General features: G+C 36.2%; 1 protein-coding gene across 1 annotated transcript in view; it reads left to right on the top strand.

Moving 5' to 3' along the window:
- Positions 1-26,876, top strand: part of CNTLN (centlein) — a 375,432-nt gene that overhangs the window by 93,536 nt on the left and 255,020 nt on the right. The window contains exons 4-5 of the mRNA XM_024126731.3: positions 8,536-8,670; positions 9,279-9,458. Coding sequence (XP_023982499.1) covers positions 8,536-8,670; positions 9,279-9,458 — 315 coding nt within the window. The remainder of the gene's footprint in view (positions 1-8,535; positions 8,671-9,278; positions 9,459-26,876) is intronic.

Here is a 26,876-nt window from a genome sequence, read left to right on the forward strand (position 1 = left end):
CTGTCAAATTCCTCTTTTATGGCTGTTAGCATTTGCATGGGGTTTCTTTTTTTTTTTTTTGCAGTATGCGGGCCTCTTACTGTTGTGGCCTCTCCCGTTGCAGAGCACAGGCTCCAGACGCACAGGCTCAGCGGCCATGGCTCACGGGCCTAGCCGCTCCGCGGCATGTGGGATCTTCCCGGACCGGGGCACGAACCTGTGTCCTCTGCATCGGCAGGCAGACTCTCAACCACTGCGCCACCAGGGAAGCCCTGTTAGCATTTGCCTTATGTATCGAGGTACTCCTAAGTTGGGTGCATAAATTTTTACAATTCTTACATCTTCTTCTTGGATTGATCCCTTGATCACTATGTAGTGTCCTTCCTTTTCTCTTGTAATAGTCTTTATTTTAATGTCTATCTTCAGGCCTCCCTTGTGGTCCAGTGGTAAAGAATCCACCTTCCAATGCAGGGGATGCAGGTTTAATCCCTGGTTGGGGAACTAAGATCCCACATGCCGTGGGGCAACTATGCCCACGTCCTTTAACTATTGAGCTTGGACGCCTCAACTGGAGAGCCTGCGTGCCACAAACTACAGAGCCCATGCGCTCTGGAGCCCACATGCCACAACTACAGAGCCCACGTGCCCTGGAGCCCATGTACCACAGCTAGAGAGAAATCCGCATGCCACAACTAGAGAGAAGCCTGCATGCTGCAATGAAGAGCGCATGTGCTGCAACCAAATATACCGCATGCTGCAACGAAGATCCTGCCTGCTGCAACTAACACCCGGCGCAGCCAAAAAAAAAAAAAATAATAAAGTCTATCTCGTCTGATATGAGTATTGCTACTCCAGCTTTCTTTTGATTCCCATGTGCATGGGATATCTTTTTCCATTCCCTTACTTTCAGTCTGTATGTGTCCCTAGGTCTGAAGTGGGTCTCTCGTAGACAGCATATAAACGGGTCTTGTTATTGTATCCATTCAGCCAGTCTGTGTCTTTTGGTTGGAGCATTTAATCCATTTACATTCAAGGTAATTATCGATATGTATGTACATTCAAGGTAATTATCGATATATATGTCCCTATTACTATTTTCTAAATTGTTTTGTGTTTGTTTTTGTAGGTCTTTTTTTTCTCTTGTGTTTCCTGCCTAGAGAGTTCCTTTAGCATTTTGTTGTAGAGCTGGTTTGGTGGTGCTGAATTCTCTTCGCTTTTGCATGTCTATAAAGCTTTTGATATTTCTGTCGAATCTGGATCAGATCCATGCTGGGTAGAGTAATCTTGGTTGTAGGTTTTTCCCTTTCATCACTTTAAATATGTCCTGCCACTCCCTTTTGGCCTGCAGCGTTTCTGCTGAAAAATAAGCTGATAACCTTATGGGGATTCCCTTGTAGTTTATTTGTTGCTTTTCCCTTCCTACTTTTAATATTTTTTCTTTGTATTTAATTTTGTTTAGCTTGATAACATGTGTCTTGGCATGTTTCTCCTTGGGTTTATCCTGTATGGGATTCCTGGACTTGGGTGGCTGTTTCCTTTCCCATGTTAGGGAAGTTCTTGAGTATAATCTGTTCAGATATTTTCTTAAACCCTTTCCCTTTCTCTTCTTCTTCTTCTTCTGGGACCCCTATAATTCAAATGTTGGTGCATTTAATGTCCCAGAGGTCTCTGAGACTGTCCTCATTTCTTTTCATTCTTTTTTCTTTATTCTGCTCTGCATCAGTTATTTCCACCATTCTGTCTTACAGGTCACTTATCTGTTCTTTTGCCTCAGTTATTCTGCTATTGATTCCTTCTAGGGTATTTTTCATTTCAGTTATTGTGCTGTTCATTACTGATTGTTTGTTCTTTGGGTCTTCTAGGTCCTTGTTAAATATTTCTTTTATCTTCTTGATCCATGCCTCCATTGTGTTTCCGAGATCTTGGATCATGTTTACTATCATTACTCTGAATTGTTTCTCAGGTGGATTACCTATTGCCTCTTCATCTATTTGGTCTTGTGGGATTTTACCTTGCTCCTTCATCTGCAACATATTTCTTTGTCATCTCATTTTGTCTAACCTGCTTTGTTTATGGTCTCCTTTCTGTGGGCTGCAGCGTTGTGGTTCCTCTTCTGTGGTCTGCCCTCTGGTGAGTGAGGTTGGTCCAGGGGCTTGTGTAGGTTTCCTGGTGGAAGGGACTGGTGCTTACGCTCTGGTGGGTGGATCTGAGTGTTTTCCCTCTAATGGCAGGGCTGCATCAGGTGGTGTGTTTTGGGGAGTATGTGAGCTTAGTATGACTTCAAACAACCTGTCTGTGGATGGGTGGGGCTGTGTTCGTGTCTTGCTGGTTGTTTGGTGTGAGGTGTCCAGCACTGGAGCCTGCAGGCAGTTGGGTGGAGCCTGGTCTTGGTGTTGATATGGATACCTCCAGCAGAGCACACTCCAATTAATATTCCCTGGGCCTGGGAATTCTCTGGTGGTCCAGCATGCTGGACTCTGTGCTCCCACCACGGAGGCCCAGACCTGACCACTGGCCGGGGAACCAAGACCTCGGAAGCTGTACAGTGTGGCCAGAGAAATAAGAAAAAAAAAGGAAAGAAAAAAACGAAAAGTAAAGAAAACTAACAGAGAAATAAAACCCAAGACAAATAGCAAAAACAAAAGCAAATGAACAGCAGCAACAACAACACAACACACACACACAGAAAAAAAAACTAAGAGAACAAACAAACAAAAGAATTCAAAAATGAGAGAAATCAACATGGACTAAAGTAATAACAAAAAATGAAAAATAAAACAGAAAGGAAGCAAGCAAAAAAGTGAAGAAAACATAAAATATACACATGAAAGCATTAAAAATAAAAGAAAATAAAACAAAAATCAAAGAACCAAAATCAGAGAAAAACCCCAAAACTACCAAAAAGTAAAATAAAAATAGAAAAATTAAAAATATATATATATTAAAAAAGGAAAAAAATAAGAATAAAAGATAAAAAATAATTAAAGCAATAGCACCAACAACTGAACAAAATGAAACAAACAATAAAAGCATAACAGTAATAAATATATTTTCCTGGGGCATCCTCTCTCAGTGTCCTTGCTCCCACAGTGAGCCACAGCCAATCCCCGCCTCCCAGGGAGGCCTTCCAATACCTCTGCATAGATCTCTGCACCTGCTGTGGGCACTGTGGGGCCAGCTCAGAGTCTGACCTGGCCTGACTCTTGCATGTACTTGCCCCCAAAGTCCACTGCTGCAAAGGCTATACTGAACTCAATTTTTGGAACACTCGTCTATTCAGGTATCTCACAGATGCAAGATTTACCAACCTAATCTCGGGGATTTAATCCACAGCTTCTGCGGCTTCACGGAAGGATTTCCGTTCCTCATCCTACGTTGCAGCCCCTGGGGCTCAGCTTCGGTTTTGATCCCTTCTCTGCGTGTGTGCCACCTTCCTTCCTTGCCCAGGCAAGAGGGAGTGGAAGCAACAGCTGATTGGGTCACACTTACTCAGGCTGGGGAGGGGTATGGCGGCTACAGTTGCGGGGGCAGCCACAATTGGGGTGTTTGTGAGTTACCTGCGGTGGCCGGGACCAGCAGGCAGTTGCAACAGACTGTGGCGCACTGGCTCTGGTGGGAGTCCCCCTCCCAGTACCCGTGGATGCAGGAGCTGGCGTGTGAGGGTGGTGGCTGCCCTGCCCCGCCCCCATGCGCCAGTCAACAATGGCACTTCACCTTCCAGGCAGACCATGCTTCCTCTAGGGGCATTCCTGGCTGCTCTTCCCTCACTCCCGTCCCCTCTGCTGTGTCTGGGGAGGCAGATGCCGGCTGCAAAGGGGTTGTAATGATGGCCCCACCCCTTGCATGCCACTCAAGAGTGACACCTTGCTTCTATGGTGTCCAGAACTTTTCCCACAAACTTTTGTGATTGTAGAGCTCCTTATTCCTGTCCCTTCAGGCTATATTTTTGTAGCCAACAGCTGTCCCCTCCCTGGGTCCTCACTCCAAACCCCATTTTCCAGCACCCAGACCTTGTTTGCAATAGATGACTCGTGACTCAGGCTGGAATGCACAGAGCAGTGGTGTAGACCATGTGTGCAGTTCTTACTTTGTCCTGCCTTCCACTGACCAATGGCTGCGTTCTCCTTTGATTCCCCCGAAGGTCCTCTTCTTTCCCAGCTGATTTCCCCACCATGAGGGAGTTAGAATTTCTGAGTTGGGGGGACCTCTCCTCACCTTCAGCTTCCCGCCAGGGTTGCTGGTTCCATTTTTGATTCCTCTTTTCTTTTTCTTTCATCTTACCCGGTTGTGAGGGGATTTTTCTTGTCCTTTTAGGTTCTGAATTTTTCTGCTAATGTTCAGCAGGTGCTCTATGAGAGTTGTTCTATTTGTAGATGTATTCTTGATGTACTTGCGAGGAGCAACGAATTCCACGTCCTCCTATTCTGCCATCTTGACTCCTCTCCGCTAGGGCATATTTTTAAATGTCTGTGTTCCCTCTCCTCCCACAGAAAGCAGGAAGGGACTTTTCTCTGATCTTCACGGAGACAATGTGATCGTGCTCCTCTGTGCAGAATTCACGAAATTATGGGAACGCCTCTAGACTGGGCCGTCCCAGACATTTTAACTCTCAAACATGTCCACACTGATCCTCCAGTAATTTGTTAATTGCAAATTTGATTTTCCTACCCTGTTACTGGTTTCCATGGAGTTTCCTTTCTTCTGGGTTTTTGCTCTGCTAAATTGTCATTCTCTGTATCTGTCTGTCTCTCTAGTTTTGGGAACAGCAATTTGCCCTATGACCTCAGTTCTCTGATGATTATAGGAAGAGGTGTTGATTTTCAGTTTGCTCAGCTTTTTTCATGTTGTGTGAAAAGGAGGGACAACTTCCAAGTTCCTACATCCTAGATTGGAAGCCAGAAGTCCCTCCATTATGTTTTTGTTGTTCCACTGAGTAATGTTCAATAGCCATTACTTTTCTGAACTTGTAGTCTGTGGAATAGAGTAACAGTTAAGACTGATGATTCCTTTAGTTTATTTAAATCTTAACTATGTTTCTAGTCAAACTACTAGAAAGTCACACACACACAATCTTTTTAGCTAGTTTCAGGAAAACTTTCATAGAACAATCTAATAATATATTTTATTGATTATAGTGTAAAAATTGCCAAATATCTTCTTTTGGTAAGACTGCGCTTTACTTTGGTGCTGTTAGTTATAAAGTAAATCTTGTAATAAATTTCTCCTTCAAGTATTATATTAGATAACATGACTCTGCTAATAAACGAGTGTATTGTATTCAATTAGATGATTTTTTTAAACATTATATTTCTTTTTCCTTACCTTCTAGGAAGCTCATAGATGAGTTTTGGTTCTCAGTTACATTTAATTCTCTCACCCCTTCCCCTTTCTCCATTTACCATTGTTTTAGTTGTTGTGGTTTCATTACTTCTCTGTTTTTTTATTAAAATTTTTATGTGCATTTTAAAGTAGGTCATATAAATAATATATTAACTATGCTCAAGTATTGCCTCCTACAGTTTTAGGTCTTCTATGCCACTGCTGCCACACCCCACTTTTTTTCGAAAATGCTTCATATTCACTATCATTCTCTTCTTACTCTATAGACTTCTTTTGACCATGATTTGAATTATTCATTTCATGGCTTATCCATAATAAATTATTTGTTTGAGACATACTTTCTCTTGTCACTCTTTATGCTTTATGGCTCCTCTGAGTTCTATTTGCTATTTTAATATTAACTCAAGGCAGACCATTAAGAATGTACTCTGCTGTATCCAGAAAAGTTTGTTTGAAAAGGTTTCATGAAGCTAAATTTAGGACTTAGAGGGTATTATGCTTAGTGAAGTAAGTCAGAGAAAGACAAATACTATATGATGTCACTTTTATGTGGAATCTGAACAATAAAACAAACTAGTGTATATAACAAAAAAGAAACAGACTCACATAGAACAAACTAGTGGTTACCAGTGGGGAGAGGAAAGGGGGAAGGGACAAGATAGGTGTAGGGGGTTAAGACATACAAACTACTATGTATAACGTAAATAAGCTAAAAGGATATATTGTACAGCACAGGGAATATAGCTATTTTGAATAATAACTATAAATGGAGTATAACCTTTAAAAATTGTGAATCATGTTATACACCTGAAACTTATATAATTTATTATAAATCAACTATACCTCAATAAAAAAGAAAACAAAATAAATGAATTGTAACTATATATACCTGTGCTTTCTTTATAGAAACTAGATCATTGAGGGTATATTTTATCAGGAAAATATTTTGAGTTATACAAAATTTAACAGATCTTTGAGAGTTTATCAGTCCTCTTCCATTGGGAGTACATCTTTGTCTAACTTATTACTTTAATGATTATAATATATAATACCAGTTATTAAACTAATTATCAAAATTTGATAGTTTTGGTTAACTAAGTTCCCACTGTATTTTGTGTTTTTATTTAAAAATTAAGTCTATATTTGTCCTGTGGATTACTAAATTCACTCAAAAGCCAACATTTTAATATATTAAATAATTTTCATGAAAGGGCTTGCTATTGGTGTCATTTATATTGTCAAGTTAAGTTTAGTTCACATTATTGGGCAAACCCTTCTGAACCTTAAATCATTTGATCTAGTGTCACTCCTTCCTGATAGTCTCCAGAATAGATGAGGATGCTCAATTTTTGTCAGTTCTCCTTTGAAAGGATAGGCCTGTAGGTATTTCAGCTTTAGTGTTCATATGATTGAATTTATCATTTAGTGTCAGTCTCATTCATAAACATTTACTATAATCTAGTTTGGGAGATAGTATTAGTACATAGATAATCAGTAAGACTAGGTAATTTGTTATGTGTCAAATGAATAATGAAGGCAATACAGAAATTTAGAAATAGCAGAAATTACTGTGATAGCTAGGGAAGGCTTCAATGAGGAGGTAGTAATTGAATCTTGAAGGAGGCTGAGACTTAGATGAAAAAAGGAAAATAGGCTATGAATTGTGGATGGGCCGTGTTTATGCATCTGATTTTATGCTGTTTGATTGATGTCAAACACATTTTGATATGCCCTAATAATTAAAATAGGAAATAAAAATTAAAACTAATATGAGGTACCATTTATACCTCATTTATAAAAACTTACTAAGCTTGAGCGTCACGTTGGTGCACATGTGGAGTTATGAGAACTCTTGAAGTGCATATAGCCTATGAACTAGTAATGCCACCTCTTAATATAAATAATCAAGAACGATGTTTTATTAATATGATCCCCACACTGAAAAAAATACATTTTACTTCATGACCCAGTATACACAGAGATGAAATAAAAGTTTCATACATACACTACTATATATAAAATAGATAACTAATAAGGATCTACTGTACAGCACAGGGAGCTGTACTTAATACTGTATAATGGCATATATGGAAAAAGAGTACAAAAAAGAGTGGATATATGTATGTGTATAACTGATACACTTTATTGTGCAGCAGAAACTTACACAACATTATAAATCAACTATACTCCAATAAAAATTTTAAAAAGTAATGTAGTTCTTACTATATATAATAAAGGTAAAATATAACAAAGCATATAGCAAGTTGAATTTAATAATGTTTAAATAAACTAGAAATTCTAAATTAAACACTGCAAAAAAATTTAAGACATACTAGTTTCAAATATTGGTGGAAAAAATGAGTGGGTTGACAAAAGTTGGGTAAGTTTAGTAAAGAGTTAATATCAGGACATGGATGTCAGTTTTAGCATGTTGGTTCGAGGTGGCAGCAGATAATTCAGATGGAGGTATTTTAGAGAAAACTGGAAATGTGGGATTGGTGATTGGGAAAGAGTCAGGGCTGGATTATGGATTGGGTAGTCTTTCAGACAGAGATGAGATCAGAAGCCAAGAAAGTGGGTAAATTTTCTGAGGGAAAAGCTGTAAAGATTTGAGAAGAGGGAAACTAAGAATTGAGTCATGGATACATCCTCCAACTAGATATCATTTACTCTGGTAGGTGAGAAGAATATTCAGTTAAAAATTATGGCAGTTTCAATATTCTGAATATTCTTTCTGCAGAGCAAGATACTTTTTGTATCAAGACAGACTTTTCATTTTTCATTCTTTAAAATTGCTTATGCTTTCACAAAACTGTATTCGTTTCTCTAAAAAATGTTTTCTTCCAAATGATAGTCAAATAGAGGATAATTCTTATTTTAGCTACGTAAGCATTTTCTTTAATTAGAATGTTTTGTAAAATTTCATTTTTTTCCTATTACACACAGAAATCCAAAAAGTTTACTTTCTGTATGTGGCTTAATATTTGGTATCCAGTTTTTATGGGTTCTTCATCTTAAACTAGTAAGTCAGTACCATATTTGCACATTTTACTTGAAAATCTCTGGGCATGTCATAGGAAATGAGTATTATGATAATGGATGTTATTATTAAAGGTAGATAATTCTAATATTATCAGTCAAAATCTAAAACTTTTTACATAAAATTATTTTTTCTTAGAAATAACAGCTCATCAGTAATTTTGCTTTTTTCCATAGAGAGAATCAGGACTAAAACAGGAAATAAATGACCTTGTGAAACAGAAGATTGCAGTAGATGAAGAAAATGCTTTCTTAAGGAAAGAATTCAGTGACTTGCAGAAGAAATTTAAAGATAAAAGTCAAGAAGTTAAGGTGTGTTGACTTGTACATAGTTTTACAGTACTTTCTTTGAAGTCCTACTTAAAGCTTTGTCAGCCTTTGTGGCACAGAAAGTGACAAGCTTGGAGGAAAAATTGCCTTAGGCCCTGCTGTACCATACAGTTTTCTCACATGCAAAAACTCTGAGAAAGATGCTTTAAAGCTAAGACTCTAAGCTTTATAACTTTCAGATAAATAGTTAATGATGGAAATGGAGCTAAGAAAGTAGGAGTGTGAATATGTGGCTTCTTGTAATTAGATTCTGATGGGACTGGCATTATTAATTGATAAAACCCAGGTCTGGGAGGATATGTCTGTGTGGGTCTCAAAAATAGCTGGGGACAGCATCAAAGGCAGCTTGATCAATTAATGGGCTCTTTGCAAATGTGTACTCATCAAAGCTGTCATCCAGTGAAAAAATATGACCCATCCACCTGCATGAAAAGAGGCCAATAAAAGTATACAGGTGACCTTGGCCATCAAATATAGAAGCTGCTGTGGGGGTAAAATTGCACAGTTTATATTTGCTGATTAGTTCTCACCTGTTTTTTGGTTTGTTTCATTTTGTTTTGTTTATCGGCCCCTGTGGTACTGTTCTACAGGACACTAAGGAGTGTGTACAGAATAAGGAAGAGCAAAACAGACTGGTTATAAAAAATCTGAAGGAGGAAAATGAGAAATTAAGTACCCACTGCACTGACCTGCTAAATGACCTGGAGAAACTGAGGAAGGAGGAAGCACACTGGAGAAAAGAAAAGTGTAGCATTGATGCAAAAATAAAGGTATGCAATGAGAATGGAATCCGTGCTGTTATTTTGGATCTAACTTCTTATAGGAAGTTTATTACATGTTATTTTCTTTAAATAACAAGTTATATATTCATATCCACCAGTGGGGACTAGCATTAATTTATATTCCTTCAGTTAAGACCCACAGCTTTTTAAAAATTGATGTTGCAAAGCAGGAAACTGACTTCAAATACTTATCTAAAATGTAATCATTAAAAAATAAAGGCTATTGCATTTTGAAATAAAACATGTTTTGAAAAAACATATTTAGAATTATGAATTTTGGCTTTTTTCAATTAGGGATTAAATTTATAAATATAGCTAGGATTCATTGCAATATAGTTTTAATACTGTATTTTCCAGGTCCTTTAAAAACTATGTAAAAAAAGCACAAAACAGTTAAAAAATACATGTGTCTTATATGTGTTTCTTTGGCTTGAGAGGGCCTTATTCGTTGTAAAATTTAATTAAATTAAATTAATTAATTAATTAATTAATTAATTAATTTTTTTTTTTTGTGGTACGCGGGCCTCTCACTGTTGTGGCCTCTCCCGTTGCGGAGCACAGGCTCCGGACGCACAGGTGCAGTGGCCATGGCTCACGGGCCCAGCCGCTCCGCGGCATGTGGGGTCTTCCCGGACCGGGGCACAAACCCGTGTCCCCTGCATCGGCAGGCGGATTCTCAACCACTGCGCCACCAGGGAAGCCCTAAAATTTTATTTTTATAGAAGATGGAAGGTACAATCAATCTTTATAATATTCTTATATCCTTTTTGATCAGTTTTTTTTCAAAATAATATTTTTTTGTAGCTTTCTGTTGGTCTTGAGAATGTTTTTGTTCATTTTTTCCCATCGAATTCCATGTTTCTCTTTGAACATAGATTTTGTTGAAAAGGCCTCAGACAAATTTTAGTGCTAGTAAATATGATAGTCCCTCTATGTGTACATGCTTAAGAAGAATATATAACATAAGTATACACACACACATATATATATATAGCTATTAAAATATAGTAAGAATGGATATGTGTGTCTATACGTGTGTGTGAGTGTATGCATGTATGCCTGATTATTTAAGGATTTGTCTTTCTGAGTGTGAATCTGTTTATTGCAGATATTTAAGGAAATACATACAGTAATTCTGTTAGTGCACAATCAGGGAATAACTGAGCCATTGAGAGAAGTGAATTCTGGCACATTTGTTTTCTTATTTTTATATCAGTTTCTGCTTCCCTACAGCCTTTAAGCAGTTTGGTAGTGTCATAAGGGTAAGTGGTACTTCCTTGTGTTAATCATAGCTACATGATTTTTTGATCATGATTTCATTTCCTTATTTGCCATTCAAATAGTCCATTCTGTGATTTTCAGTTCTTTTTTTTCTATTAGAGTGCTTATCTTTTCTTATTAATTTGTAAGCATTCTTTATTCTAGATAGCAATACTTTAAAAAATATATATATATTACACATACGTTCTGTTCAGTGAGTCTTGAATAAGGTGAATTAAACATTCAAAAATTTGTGAATTTTTATAGAGTCATTTTTATTATTTTCTTCTCTACTGTTTTTGTTTTAGAAGTCTTATATTCTTAAGTATTCCCTACCCTAAAATTTTTAATCTATTTAGAATTCATTTTTGGGTGTGGTGTTCCACACCATTTATTCAGTAGTTTATTGATTTGTGATTCAGTCTCTCTCACATCTCTAAGTTTCCATGGGTGTGTTTGGGTTTGTTTCTGGACTTCCTATTATTTTCATGGTTTTAGGTATTGTAGTTTTAAAATTTTACTCATTATTTTGTAGGGTGATCTACTTCTTTATTCTTCTTTTTGTTAAGTCATGAGCACTATATGTCCCTCTTCACTATCTAATAATATTTAAGGATCATTTCATTAGTTTTACTGAAAAATTCTGTTAGAAAGCAGGTTGGAACATCATCTAATTTATGAAATAATTTTGGAAGAATTATAATCCTGCTATTTAAGAATGTGGCATACAGTTTTGTAATTTTCTTAAAACAGTACTGTTCATTTTTATTAGATTTATTCCTAGCTATTAATGTTAAAATATTGTTTTATGCTAAATAATTTTTTTGCTGAATATTTTAAATTATATTTTTAATTATTTCTAGAAGACAGCAATATTACTGAATTATCTTGAGCTTCTTTTCAACAATTTTCCCCAAATGTTTTATTAGTTCAAAAAATGTGTACATTTTCTAGATTTTTCTAAGTTATATAATTACATTGTCAGTAAGAAAACTGCCACTTCCTTTCCTTTTGGTGTATATTTCACATACCATACATTTAATCCATTTAATGTGTACAGGCCAATAGTTTTTAGTTTATGCAGAGTTGTGCAACTATTATCAAAATTACTTTTAGAACATTTTCATCATCCCCAAAAGAAGCCCTGTAACCTTTAACAATCACTCCTCATTTATCCTTAGCTCTAAAGCCTGAGATAACCACTTATGGCCTTTCTCTCTATATAGATTTATCTGCTCTAAACATTCCACATTAATGAAATTATAGTATATGATCTTTTGTGAATGACTTCTTCCACTTAGAATAATGTTTTCAGGGTTTATCCATGTTGTAACATGTATCCGTAGTTCATTATTTTTATAGTTTAATAATATTCTATTATATAAATATCCTACATTTCATTCATTTATCTCAAGTAGAAGGACATTTGTGTTATGAATAATACTGCTACAAATATCTGTGTACAAGATTTTGTGTATACATCACACATTTTTATTTCTCATAGGTACATACCAAAGAGAGAGATTACTAGGTCATGTGATAATTCTGTTTTTAAGCTTCTGAGGAACTGTCAGACTGTTTTCAAAAGCAGCTGTACTATTTTACATTCCAAACAGGAGTTACTGAGGGTTCTGATTTCTCTTTGTCCTCATCAGCACTTGTTATTGTCTATCTTTTTGATTGGAGCCATCTTTGTGGATGTGAATGGCATCTCATTGTGGTTTTGATTTGCTTTTCCCTGATGGCTAATAATTCTGGTCATCTTTTTTTTTTTTTTTTTTTTTGCGGTACGCGGGCCTCTCATTGTTGTGGCCTCTCCCATTGCGGAGCACAGGCTCCAGACGCGCAGGCTCAGCAGCCACGGCTCACGGGCCCCGCCGCTCCGCAGCATATGGGATCTTCCCGGACCGGGGCACGAAGCCGTGTCCCCTGTATCGGCAGGCAGATTCTCAAACTCTGCACCACCAGGGAAGCCCTCTGGTCATCTTTTTGTATGTTATTGGCCATTTGCATGTCTTTGAAGAAATTTGAAACCGTTTCTTTTGCATATATTCTGGATTCAAGTCTCTTTTTATTGATATAATTTGAAACTATTTTCTTCAGTTTTCTGAGTTTTTTACATCCTTAATGGTAGTATTTGAACACAAAAGTTTAAAATTTTGATAATTAATTTATCTACTTTTTATTTTGTTGCCCATGCTTTTGGGCATTCTCAGATGCATCTCAGATATGCATCTTGAGAAACCATTGCCTAATCCAAGATCATGAAGATGGACACTTATGTCTTCTTCTAAGAGTTTTATTTCTTACATTTAGATCTTGATCCATTTTGAGTTAATTTTTGAATATGATGTTTGATAGGAATCCAGCTTCATTGTTTTGCACGTGTATTCAGTTGTCCCAGCTCCGTTTGTTAAAAAAGACTATTCTTCCCCCACTGAATTTATCCTGCCATGTTTATTGAAAATCAGTTGACTGTAAATATAAGGACCTCAATTCTGTTCCTTTGATCTATACATTTATCCTCATGCCTATGCCACATTACATTGATTATTGTAGACTTATAGTAAGTTTTGCAGTTGGGATATGTGTGTCCTCCAAATTTATTCTTCCTTTTTCAAGGTTGCCTATTCTGTGTGTCTTGCATTTCTATATGAATTTTAGAATCAGCTTTTCCATTTCTTGCAAAAAAAAGCAAGCTGAGATGATTTTGATAGAAATTGTATTGAATCAGAAGATCAATATGGAGAGTGTTACCCTCATAATATTATAACTCTGATTCATCAACATGGGATGTTTCATTTATTTAGAAACTTCTTTAATTTCTTTCAACAATGTATTATAGTTTTCAGACTACAACTTTGTATTTCTTTGGGTACATACATTTTGAAATATTTAATTATTTTTATGTTATTCTAAGTGGAATTGTTTCTTAATTTTCTTTTTGGATGGTGCATTCCTAACGTAAAGGGACACAATTAATTTTTGTATATTAATCTTGTATCTTGCAACCTACCTAAACAGGTTTATTCCTTAGGATTTTCTGTGTGTAAGATCATGCCATCTGTAAGTAGAGATTGTTATCTTCCTTTGTAATATGTATGTCTTTTATCTCATTTTATTGCCTGTTGCCCAGACTAGAACCTCTAGTACGAAGTTAAATAGAAAAGAGAGAGAGTGGACCTCTATGTCTTCTTTTGATCTCAGGAGGCAAGGAGTCACTCTTTGACCCTTAGGTATGGTATTAGCGCTTCTTCCTGATCTCAGGAGGAAAGGAGTCACTCTTTGACCCTTAGGTATGATATTAGAGCTGAGTTTTTTTGTTGATGTACCTTATCAGTTTGAGGAAGTTCCCTTCTATTCCTAGTTGCTTATTTTTTATCATGAAGGGGTATTGGGTTTTGGCAAATAAATGCTTTTTATGTATCTATTGAAATGGTTATGTGGTTTTTGTCTATCATTTTATTGGTATGGCATATTACCATACTTGATTTTTGGATGTTAAACCAACCTTATGCTGGTGGGATATCTATCTTTATCTGGCTTTGGTATAAGGATAATGCTAGCTTTAAAGAATGAGTTAGGAAGTGTTCCCTCCCTTATATTTTTTTGGAAGAATTTGAACAAGATTGGTATTAATTCTTTTAAAACGTTTGGTAAAATTCACCAGTGAAACCACCTGGTCCTGGAATTTTCTGTGTTGGGACGTTTTGATAACAGATTCAACCCCTTCGCTTATTATGGGTTTGAGATTTTCTATTTATTCTTGAGTCAGTTTAGGTATTTTGTATGTTTATTGGAATTTGTGCTTTTCATCTAGGTTGTCTAATTTGTTGATGGACAACTGTTTACAGTATTCTCTAGTCATCTTTATAATTTCTGTATGGTTAGTAGTAGTGTCTTTACTTTCATTTCTGATTTTAGTTACTTACATCCTTTCTCTTTTTTTCTTTGTCAGTCTAGCTAAATGTTAGTTAATTTTGTTGTTCTCTTCAAAAGATTCAGCTTTTGATTTAGTTGATTATATTGTTTAGTTATTTCCTTAAAAATGTTTCTACAGTAACCTTCGTTGTTTCTTTCCTCCGTCTCTCTTTGGATTCACTCTGCTATTCTTTTCTGTTTCTTTAAAGTATAAAATTACATTATTGATTTGAGATATGTCACCTTTTTTAGTGTAGGCATTTACAGCTATACGTTTCCCTCTGAGCATTGCTTTTGCTACATCCTGTAAGTTTTGGCATGTTATGTGTTTTTTGAAAAAAATTTATTTATTTTTGGCTGCGTTGGGTCTTCATTACTGCATGCAGGCTTTCTCTAGTTGAGGCAAGTGGGGGATACTCTTCACTGCGGTGTGCGGTCTTCTCATTGCGGTGGCTTCTCTTGTTGCAGAGCATGGGCTGTAGGCACGTGGGCTTCAGTAGTTGTGGCACGCAGGCTCAGTAGTTGTGGCTCATGGGCTCTAGAGCGCAGGCTCAGTAGTTGTGGCACACTGGCTTTGTGGCTCCATGGCATGTGGGATCTTCCTGGACCAGGGCTTGAACCTGTGTCCCCTGCATTGGCAGGCAGATTCTTAACCACTGCACCACCACGGAATTCCTAGCATGTTATGTTTTTGTTTTCATTTGTCTCTGGATATTTTCTGATTCTCTTGTGATTTCTTCTTTGATCTATTGGCTGTTTAAGTGTGTATTGTTTAATTTCCATATATTTTGAATTTTTCAGTTTTCCTTCTGTTACTGAGTTCTAGCTCCATTCCACTGTGGTTGAAAAAGATACTTTATATGATTTTAATTTTTTTAAGTTTATTATGAGCTTTTTTATTGCTTGACATATGGTCTGATATGGCGAATGTTCTGTGTGTACTTAAGAAATATGTGCATTCTGCTATTTTGAGGTAGAGTGTTTCGTGTACATCTGTTAGGTATACTTGGTTTATAATGTTTTTCAGGCTCTTTGTATCCTTAGTGACCATCTATATAGATGTTCTATCATTATTTAAAGTGGCCTATATTCTACAACTATTATTATAAAACTCTATTTCTTCCTTCAATTCTATACTTTATATATTTTAAGGCTCTCTTTTTTGGTGCATATATGTTTATAGTGGTTACACCTTGATGAATTGACTCATTGATCAATATATTATGTCCTCTTTTGTCTCTTATAACAGTTTTTGACTTAGTTTATTTTGTCCAATACTCTTATGTCCATCCTAGCTCTCTTTTGTTTATTATTTTCATGGAATATCTTTTCTCATCCTTTCATTTTCAATCTTTTTGTATCTTTGGATATGATAGTCTCTTTTAAAAACGTATAGTTGTATAATGTATAATGTTTTCTTAATCTATTCTGTGTCTGCCTTTTGACTGGAGAGTTTAATCCATGTACATTTAAAGTACTTACTAGTAAGTAAAGACTAACTTCTGCCAATTTATTACTTGTGTGCTGTATGTCTTATAGATTTTTTTGTCTCTCATTTCCTCTATAACTGTCTTCCTTTGTGTTAAGTTGATCATTTGTAATGGCACATTTTGATTCCCTTCTCATTTTGGGGTGTATATTCTATTGATATTTTCTTTGTTGTTACCTTGAAGATTACATTTAACATCCTAAACTTATAACAATATAATTTCAGTTGATACCAACTTATCTTCAGTAGCATACAAAACTGTTCTGCTGTATTGCTTTTTCCTTCCATTTCAGGTTATTGTTGTCACAAGTGACATCTTTATAAAATGTGTGCCCTATAATATAGATTTATAATTTTTTATGTTTGTCTCTGAAATTATGTATGATTTACTTCTTCTTCCCAAAGAAGTAGGGTTAAAACCAAATATAAAGCAGTATTGGATTTTATATTTGACCATGTATTTACCTTTACTGGAGCCTTTATTTCTTCATATGGCTTTGAGTTATCATTATATATTCTTACACTCTATCTGAAGGAATTCCATTAGCATTTCTTATACGTTAGATTTAATAATTAACTCCCTCAGCTTTTATATGTGAATGTAAAATTTTTGAAGGACAATTTTGCTGGGTATAGAATTCAATGTTGACTTTTTTTTTCTTTCAACACTTTAAATATATCATCCCATTGCCTTCTGGCTTGCATGATTTCTGATGAGAAATCAGCTGTTAATCTCATTAACAATCCCTTGTATGTGACAAGTCACTCTTTTTTGTTACTTTCAAGATTCTCTTTTTGTTTTTGGATGAATTTCATAAGTTTGATTTTAGCGTATCTTAGTGTAGGTCTCTTTCTGTTCATCTTACTTGGATTTTGTTATGGTCTTTGGCTTTATAGATACATATCTTTCATCAAAATTGGGACTTTTTTGGCTCCTATTTCTTCAATGTTGTTTCTGCCCCTTTTTCTGTCTCTTCTCTTTCTGGGACTCCCTTAATGTATATATTGGTCTGCTTAATGGTGTCCCACTGTTCTCATAATGTATATATTGGTCTGCTTAATGGTGTCCAACTGTTCTCATAGGCTCTATTCACTTTTCTTCATTCTTCTTTTTTTTCAGCTGCTCAGATTCAATAATTTCACTTGTTCTGTCTTCTAGTTTGCTGATTCTTTCTTCTGCCTGCTCACATCTGTTGTTGAACCCTCTGGTAAATTATTCATTTTTGTTATACTTTTAACCTCCAGAATTTGATTCATTTTTATAATCTCAAGCTCTTTATTGATATTCTTTTGGTTTATACATTGTTTTTCTGATTTGCTTTAGTTCTTTTTACATATTTTTCTTCAGCTCTTTGTGTATATTTAAGATAGTTGTTTTAAAGTTTTGCCTTGTAAATCTGATATCTGAGGTTTCTCAGGGATAGTTTCTGTTAATTTTTTTGTTCGTTTGAATAGGCCATACTTTCCTGTTTCTTTGTATGCCTTGTGATTTTTTGTTGTTGTTGAAAATTGGGCATTTGTGATAGCAAATTTATAATGTTATAACTCTGGAAATCAGATTCTACCCCTTCCCAACACTTTGCTGCTTCTTTAATGCTGAAGGGTATGGTAGTCTTTTTATCTTCCAATTTACTTTTGCACAGTCTCTAATCCTTGTTCTATTCAGTCATTGAAGTCTCTGTCCTTTAGCTTTTGTCTGTTCCTGTTGTGACAGAAGTTGTCCTTGGCGGACAGGAGCTAAAACAAACAAACAAACAAAAACAAAACAAAACAAAACAAAGAAAAAAAACACACACAGAGATACAGAACAAATCTCTCCCGCAGTCTTTGTAGATTGGCTCTCCAATGGGACATTCCTTTAATACTTTTCCAGACTTACACTAAGCTCAGGGGTTATCCCAAAGTGTAAGCATAGGGTAGCTCTGGAGTTTTGTGAATATGCATCTTTCTATGAGCATATGTTTGGATTTCAGAACACTCCCATATGTATCAGTATTTTTGAATGTCTTATTTTCCCAAAGAATTTCCCACAGAGTTTAGTCCCATGACTTAAGCATTGTATTGAATATCTCAACCAGTCATCTTTTGCCCTAGGAATCTGTGGTTTATTAGTTTACTTTATGGCATTTTTGAGCCATATTCTCCACTTTTCCAGTCTGTGTTCCCAGTCAGGTCTGAGATAATCACTTTGTATTATTTCTTCAGGTCACCCCTAGACAAATTAGAACAGACACATACAGTAATTTGCTAGGAAAGTTTGTTCTGCTCTCTCTTAAACCAGGAAGGATTCCTTACTGGGAACTTTGGCTACTGCCACTATATGAATTATTATGTTTTAAGATTCATGGCTTTAAGATGGCTAGTGTGCTGAGAATAAGATGGGGAAGGGCAAATAAAAACTTCACAAATCTGTTATCCAGTTTTTAAGTTGGTTTTTTCTTGGTTCAGCATTTTGTTTGTTACTGTAAAATTCTGAATGCTTTCTAGAGTTTTTGCAACAATGGTTCTAACAGTTTCTGCTATTTTTCTCCATGTTTCTCCAAGAGTGCTTGGAGCTGCATACTCTCCATTTTGCCGGTGTCACTCATTGCATTCATTTATAAATGATAGCTTTCCTGGATATTGTATTCTGTTTTGGCACTGTTTTACTTTGAGCATTTTGAATATGTTATCTCATTGTCTTTATCCTCCATTATTTCTGTAGAAAAGTCAGTGCTACTCGTTTTGAAGTCTGTTGGAAATGATGAGTCGTTTTCTCTTTTGTTTTCTAAGAATTCCTCTGTGTCTTTGGCTTTCAACATTTTTACCATGATGTGTCTGTTCGTGGATCTCTGTGTTTATAAATAGTACTTGGAGTTTGTTGAACTTCTTGGATTTGTAGATTAATGTTTTTCATCATTGTTTGGTAGTTTTTGACCATTATTTCTTTGAGTATTTTTTTCTGTCCTTATTCTATTGCCTCTTGTTCTGGTAGTCCCTTTATGCTTATATTAGTGCATTTAGTGGTGTCCAGTATTCCTCTGGGGCTATTAATTTGTATTATTTTTTCTTGATATAGCTTCAAGATCGTGTTCTGTTTCCTGTCAGTTCATATTAAATGTTGAGCTCTTCTAGTGAGGTTTTTTTGTTTGTTTTTTGTTTGTTTACATTTTAGTCACTGTGCTTTTTAGCACCAGAATTTCCATTTGGATGTTTCAAAACAATTTATATTACTTTATTTGTATTTTCTATCAGATGAGATATTGTCATTTTACTTTTTTAAAAAAGATATGATACTTTTTAAAACATGGTTTTCTTTTACTTTTTAAATATACTTATAATGCCTCTTTTGAAATCTTTGTGAAGGCTGGTATCTGGATCCTCTCATGGGCAGTTGCTATTGCTTGCTTTCTTTCCTTTGCATGAATGACACCGTTTCTTTGCATGTTGTAATTTTTTTGTTGAAAAATGTACATTTCAAATTATATGCTTGGAGGAGTCAATTCAGCATCGTGGCAAAATGAAAAGCTATCTTTGTCTTTCACCTTCAGTCTACAACCACTAAAACATCCAAAACACAACAGTGATGCCTCTGTCCAATATATCAGGTTGCTGGAGAATTCCACACATGTGTGCATCTAAAGGTGGGTGGACTGGAACACATGGAGGAGGCCGAACCAAGGGAACAGCAGAGGCATGCTTGATGTCCTGGTCCATCAGCCATGGCAGCTGAGCCCACAACCCCAGAGAACCTGGTAGTGGCAGGGGAGGTGGTGCACATGACTCAAGCCTCCCGGCCACATGGTTACTACAACCACAAGTAACCAGGCAGCAGTGGTAATGGGGCCTGGTACCCCATTCCTCCAGCTGCTAAGGCACCCATTACTCCAGCCCCTCACATGCACATCTGCAGCTGTGGAGCTGAGAACACTGCACAGCACAGAGGCACTTGCAGGAAACTTACAACACTGGACACCATACAGGCACCTGCAGGACCCTGGCTCCCCCTTCCCTATCCCCCATGATAGTGGAACCTGCAACTTGGGATCCCAGATGAGGGAAGAGCCCGCCATCCAAGGGCCCCAAGAGCCCGCCATCCAAGGGCCCCAGGCAGCAGCAGCTGTAACACTGGCAGAAGCAAGGCACCAATGACCGCAGAGACACAAGAAACAATAATGAAGGCACAGGGCCACACCTCTTACAGAGGTGGTGGAGCGTGGAAAGTGCAGACTCTCAAATAGAATCAGAGGCAGCTCAGGTAAGAGAAACCCAAAACTTGTGTTATATCGCTACCTACTGGAAATCAAAAGAAAGACCTCTAGTTTCTAACCTGTTGAATTGCTAGAATCAAGCAGAAAGGTGTTCCCTACTTCACATGCACCAGCAGAGGAACAATTTATCAAGCACCATGAAAAACCACAGTAACATTGTACCACAAAAAGAAAATGACAGTTCCACATAAATTAAACTTAAAGTCATGGAACATTGCAATCTGATTGGTAGAGAATTCAAGAGAGATGTCATGAAGAAACTCAACTAGTTACAAGAAAACTCAGAAAGGGCGTTCATCGAGCTCAGGAATAAAATTAATGAACAGAAGGAATAATTTACCAAAGAGGTTGAAACTAAAAAAAAAGAACCAAAGAGCAATTCTGGAGCTTAAGAATTCAATAAATGAGATGAAGAATGCATTAGAAAGCATTGGATATAGAGCAGACCATAGTAAAGAGAGAATTCGTGATGGACTTCCCTGGTGGCACAGTGGTTAAGAATCTGCCTGCCAATGCAGGGGACACAGGTTCGAGCCCTGGTCTGGAAAGATCCCACATACCTTGCAGCAGCTAAGCCCATGTGCCACAACTACTGAGCCTGTGCCTTAGAGCCCATGAGCCACAACTACTGAGCCTGTGTGCTGCAACTACTGAAGGCGACACGCCTAGAGCCTCTGCTCTTCAACAAGAGAAGCCACTGCAACGAGAAGCCTGGGCACCGCAATGAAGAGTAGCCCCCACTAGCAGCAACTAGAGAAAGCATGCACGCAGCAACGAAGACCCAACGCAGCCAAAAATAAATAAATAAAATATAAATAAATTTATTAAAAAAAGAATTAGCTCAAAGATAGAAATCTTGGAATGATACAGTAGAAGAAGAAAGAGGATTGAGATATAAAAAAATGAGGAAATTCTACAATAGTCATTCAGCTCTTTTAGGAAGGGCAACAATAGGGTAATGGGTATCCCAGAGGGAGAAGAGAGGAGAAGGGAGCAGAGAATTTATTTATAATAGCTGAGAACTTCTCAAACGTGGGGAAGGAATTAGATACACAAGCCCATGAGGCTAAGAGAACACCTAACTGCCTCAATGCAAAAACCTTGTCCAAGACACATTATATTAAAGTTGTCAAAAGTCAATGACAAAGGAAGATTTTGAAATTCAGCCAGGGAAAAAAAGATGGTAACCTACAAAGGAACCCCCATTACACTATCAGCAGATTTCTGAAACCCTACAGGACTGGAGGGAGTGGAATGACAAGCTCAAAATACTGAAAGATTAAAAACTATCACCCAAGAATACTGTGTCCAGCAGAGTTATCATTCAGATATGAAGGACAAATAAAGATTTTCCCAGATAAATAAAAGCTCAGAGTTCATCAAAAGTAGACCTGCCTTACAAGAAATGTTGAAAGGTGCTCTTCTACCAGAAACACAAAGGCAAAAGTACACAAAAGTTTGAGCAAGGTGATAGAATCAGAAAACTGTAATTATTAGAATTGGCTTTTAAATGCTTTATTATAGCATAAAAGTTAAAGGGAGAAAAGTAGAAAAAATAACTGTGTCTACTTCAATTTGGTAACAAACTCACAATGTATAAAGGGATAATTCAAGACAACAAAAACAAAAAGGGAAGAGGAAAAAGATGTAATCTATATATGTAAATGAAGATAAGATGCTATCAACAGAAAAGAGTACTTTATCCATGAGACGTTTTAGACAAAACTCACAGCAACCACAAAGCATAAATCTAGAGCAGAGACATGAAAAATAAACAAGGAGGAAACTGAGAAAAAAATCATAGAAAACCACCAAACCAAAATGGCAGACGTAAACACAAAGAAAAAGAAATGTTGGAGATATAGAGCAACGAGAAAACAAAAGGTAAAATGGCAGTGATTAGTTATCATCTATCAATTATAACTCTTAATGTAATTGATTGAATTCACCAATCAAAAGACACAGAGTGACTGGATGCATTAAAAAACAAGGCTCAAGTATATGTTGTTTCCAGGAGACTCATCTCAGCTCTAAAGACAAATGTAAGGTAAATGTGAAGGGACTGAATATGATACTCCAAGCAAATGACAACCAAAATAAGTGGATGTAGCCATACTCCTGTCAGACAAAATAGACTTCAAGCCAAAAAAGGTAACAAGAGACAAAATTGAACAGTGTATAATGATAAAGGGGACAATTCATCAAGAAGATATAATATTTATATATGCATCTAACATAGAAGCACCGAAATATATAAAACAGTTATTATTAAACCTAAAGGGAGCAATTGACAGTACCACAGTAATAGTAGGGGACTTTAACACCCCACTTGCATCAGTGGATAGTTCATCCAGGCCAAAAAACAAGGAAACAGTGATCTTATATGATACATTAGACCAAATGGATTTGATAGATTTGTACAGGGTATCAGTCCAAATGCAGCAGAATGCATATTCTTCTCAAGTGTACATGGATCTTTCTCGAAGTTAGACCATATATTGGGACACAAAACAAGTCTTAAGAAATGTAAGAAGATTGAAATCATATCAAGCCTCTTTTCAGTGGTATGAAACTAGAAATCAACTACAAGAAGAAAGCTGGAAAAATCACAAATATGTGGAGAATGAACAACATGCTACTAAGCAACTATTGGGTCAACAAAAAATCAAAGGAGAAATCAAAATTTATTTGAAGATGAATGGAAAGGAAAATAGGACAAACCAAAATCTGTTGGAGGCAGCAAAAGCAGTACTAAGGGAGAAGTTTATAGACATTCGGGCCTACCTTAAGAAACAAGAAAAATCTCAGCTGAACAATCTAGCCTTACATCTAAAGGAACTGGAAAAAGAATAACAAATGAAGCCAAAAGTCAGTAGAAGGAAAGAAATAATAAAGATCATAGTGGAAATAAATTAAATGGAGACTAAAAAGACAATTTTAAAAATCAATGAAATTAAGAGCTGGTTCTTTGAAAAGATAAAATCAACAAACCTTTAGCTAGAATCATTAGGGACAAAAGACAAGGCTCTGGTAAATAAATTTGTAAATGAAAGAGGAGGAATAACAATGGATACCACAAAAATACAAAGGATTATAAGAGCATATTATGAACAGCTATATGCCAACAAGTGGAACAACCTAGAAGAAATGGACAAATTTTTAGAATCATACAGCTTCCAAGACTGAATTGAAGAAATAGAAAATTTGAATAGACCATATAACTAGTATAGAAATGGAAACAGTAATCAAAAAGCTCCCCAGGCCTGGACAACTTCACAAGTGAATTCTACCAAACATTCAAAGATTTAATACCTATTCTTCTCAAACTCTTCCAAAAAACTGAGGAGGAGGCAATGATCCTAACTCAGTTTATTAGGCCAACATCACTCTCATACCAAAACCAGACAAAGACAACACACAGAAAAAAGAAAATTACAGGCCAATATCTTTGTTGAACATAGGTGCAAAAATTATGAACAGAATATTAGCAAGCCAAGTAAAACAATACATTAAAAGAATCATCACCATGGTCAAGTGGGATTTATCCCAGGGATGGAAGGAGGTTTCAACATCTGCAAATCAATCAACGTGATACATCACATCAACAAAAGGATGAAGACCATATGATTACTTCAGTAGATGCAGAAAAGGCATTTGACAAGATTCAACACCGATTTTTTATAAAAAGTCTCATCTAAATGTTTATAAAAGTAACATGCCTCATCATAATGAGAGCTGTAAGTGACAAGCCCACACCTAACATCATAGTCAATGGTGAAAAACTAAAAGCTCTCTCTCTAATATCAGGAACAAGACAACAAGACAAAGAGGCCACTCTTGCCAGTCTTATTTAACATAGTATTGGAAGTCCTAGTATTGGAAGTCCTAGCCAGAGCAATTAGGCAAGAAAAAGGAATCCAAATTGGAAAGAAAGGGGTAAAACTCTCACTGTTTGTTCATGACATGATTTTATGTAGAGAAAACCATAAAGACTCCACAAAAAAGGCTATTAGAAAAAATAAATACGGCAGAGTTGCAGGGTATAAAATCAACATACAAAACTCTGTTACGTTTGTATATGCTAACAATGATCTAGCAGAAAGAGAAATTAAGAAAATTCATATTTATAATCACAACAAAAAGAATGAAATACATAGGAATAAATTTAACCAAGGAGGTGAAAGACCTGAACACTAAAAACTGTAAGACATTATTGCTAGGAATTGGAGAAGATACATAAATTGAAAAATATTTTATGCTTATGAGTTGGAAGAATTAGCATTGTTAAAATATCCATACTACCTAAAAACAATATATAGCTTCAGTTCAATCTGTTTCCAAGTCACAAGAACATTGTTCACAGAAATAGAACAAAAGTTTCTAAAATTTATAATGGAACCACAAAAGACCCTGAATAGCCAAAGCAATCCTGAGAAAAAAGAACAAAGCTAGAGGTATCACAGTCCATGATTTCCAGCTAGACTACAAAGCCATATTAATCAAAACAGCATGATATTGTCAGAAAAACAGATACATAGATCAATGGAATAGAATTGAGCACCCAGAAATAAACCTACACATATACAGGCAATTAATATACAACAAAGGAACATATATATATATAAAGACATTATAGCCTTTTCAATAAATGGTGTTGGGAAAACTGGACAGCCACATGCAAAAAAATGAAACTAGACCACTGTCCCACACCATACACAAAAATAAACTCAAAATGGATTAAAGACTTAAATATAAGTCATGAAACCATAAAACTCTGAGGATAACATAGGCATTATGCTCTTTGACACTGGTCTTAACAGTGTCTTTCTGGGTACATCTTTTCAGGCAAGGGAAACAAAAGCAAAAATAAACAAATGGGACTACATCATCCTAAAAAGCTTCTGCACAGCAAAGGATACCATGTACAAAATGAAAAGACAATCTACTGAATGGAAAAGACATTTGCAAATGATATATCTGACAAAAGGTAAAATCCAAAATATATAAAGAACTCATACAACTCAAAAAATAAACAATCCAATTAAAAAATGGGCAGAGGACCTGATTAGACATTTTTCCAAAGAAGACATACAGATGGCCAGCAGGCACATGAAAAGATGTTCAACATCACTAATTATTAGGGAAATGCAAATCAAAACCACAATGAGATATCAGCTCACTCCTGTTAGAAAGGCTATTATCAAAAAGACAAGAAATAACAGGTGCTGTTGAGGATGTCGAGAAAAGGGGAATCTCAGATACTCTTGATGGGAATGTAAATTGGTGCAGCCACTGTGGAAAGCTGTATGAAGAGTCCAAAAAATTAAGAATAGAGCTACCATATGATTCAGCTACCCCACGTCTGGGTATTTATTCAAAGAATATGAAAACACTAACTCAAAAAGTTATATGCACCATTATGTTCATTGTGACATTATTTACAATAGCTAAGATATAGAAACAACCTGAGTCCCCATCAACCAATAAATGGATAAAGAAGATATGGTATACACACACACGCACACACATGCACACATGCACACGCACACATACACACACATGCACAGAGTAGAATACTAAGCCATCAGAAAGATGGAATCTTGCCATTTGTGACAATATGTATGGACCTTGAGGGTATTATACGAAGAGTCAGATGGAGAACTGTGTGATTTCACTAATATGTGGAATACAAAAAGCAAGCAGACAAAAAACTAAATAAACTAAACAGAAACAAACACATAGATACATAGAGCACAGTAGTGGTTACCAGGGGAAGTTGTGGTGGTGGTGGGGGGTGAAATGGCTAAAAGGGGTTAACTGTATGGAGATGGATGGAAACTAAATTTTTGTGGTGAGCATGCTGTAGGGTATACAGAAGTAGAAATATAATGTTGTACACTTGAAACATATAATATTATAAACCAATGTTATCTTAATAAAAATAAATCTAAAAGTAAAAAGAATAACTTTCAAAGCAAAAAAAGTTAATAAAAATAAAATTATATACTGTAGCAGTTTGGGGGTTTTGTTTTTTGTTTTGTCTTTTTGTTTTTGGCTGCACTGCATGGCTTGTGGGATCTTAGTTCCCTGACCAGGGATTGAACTTGCACCCTCAGTAGTGAAAGTGTGGAGTCCTAACCACTGGACGGCCAGGGAATTCCCACTGTAGCAGTTTTGGATACTGGTTCCTCACTGTCATAACATCAAGGCTTGTTGACGTTTGCTCATTTTTTTTTTAATGTTTTCGTTGGGCCATTTTAGGAAATCTGTTTCCCATGCAGTTAACAGTCTCTCGTGGTTGCTTTTCGTAGAGCACAGACTTGGACACGTGCACATTCACCCTGGGATTTTAGCAGGGCTCTCCTTCACTGTCTCTTCTCTTTTTTTTTTAAATTTTAATTTTTTTGAAACATCTTTATTGGAGTATAACTGTTTTACAATGGTGTGTTAGTTTCTGCTTTACAACAAAGTGAATCAGTTATACAT

Source organism: Physeter macrocephalus, chromosome 9, assembly GCF_002837175.3.
Source record: "Physeter macrocephalus isolate SW-GA chromosome 9, ASM283717v5, whole genome shotgun sequence".
Lineage (NCBI taxonomy): Eukaryota > Metazoa > Chordata > Mammalia > Artiodactyla > Physeteridae > Physeter > Physeter macrocephalus.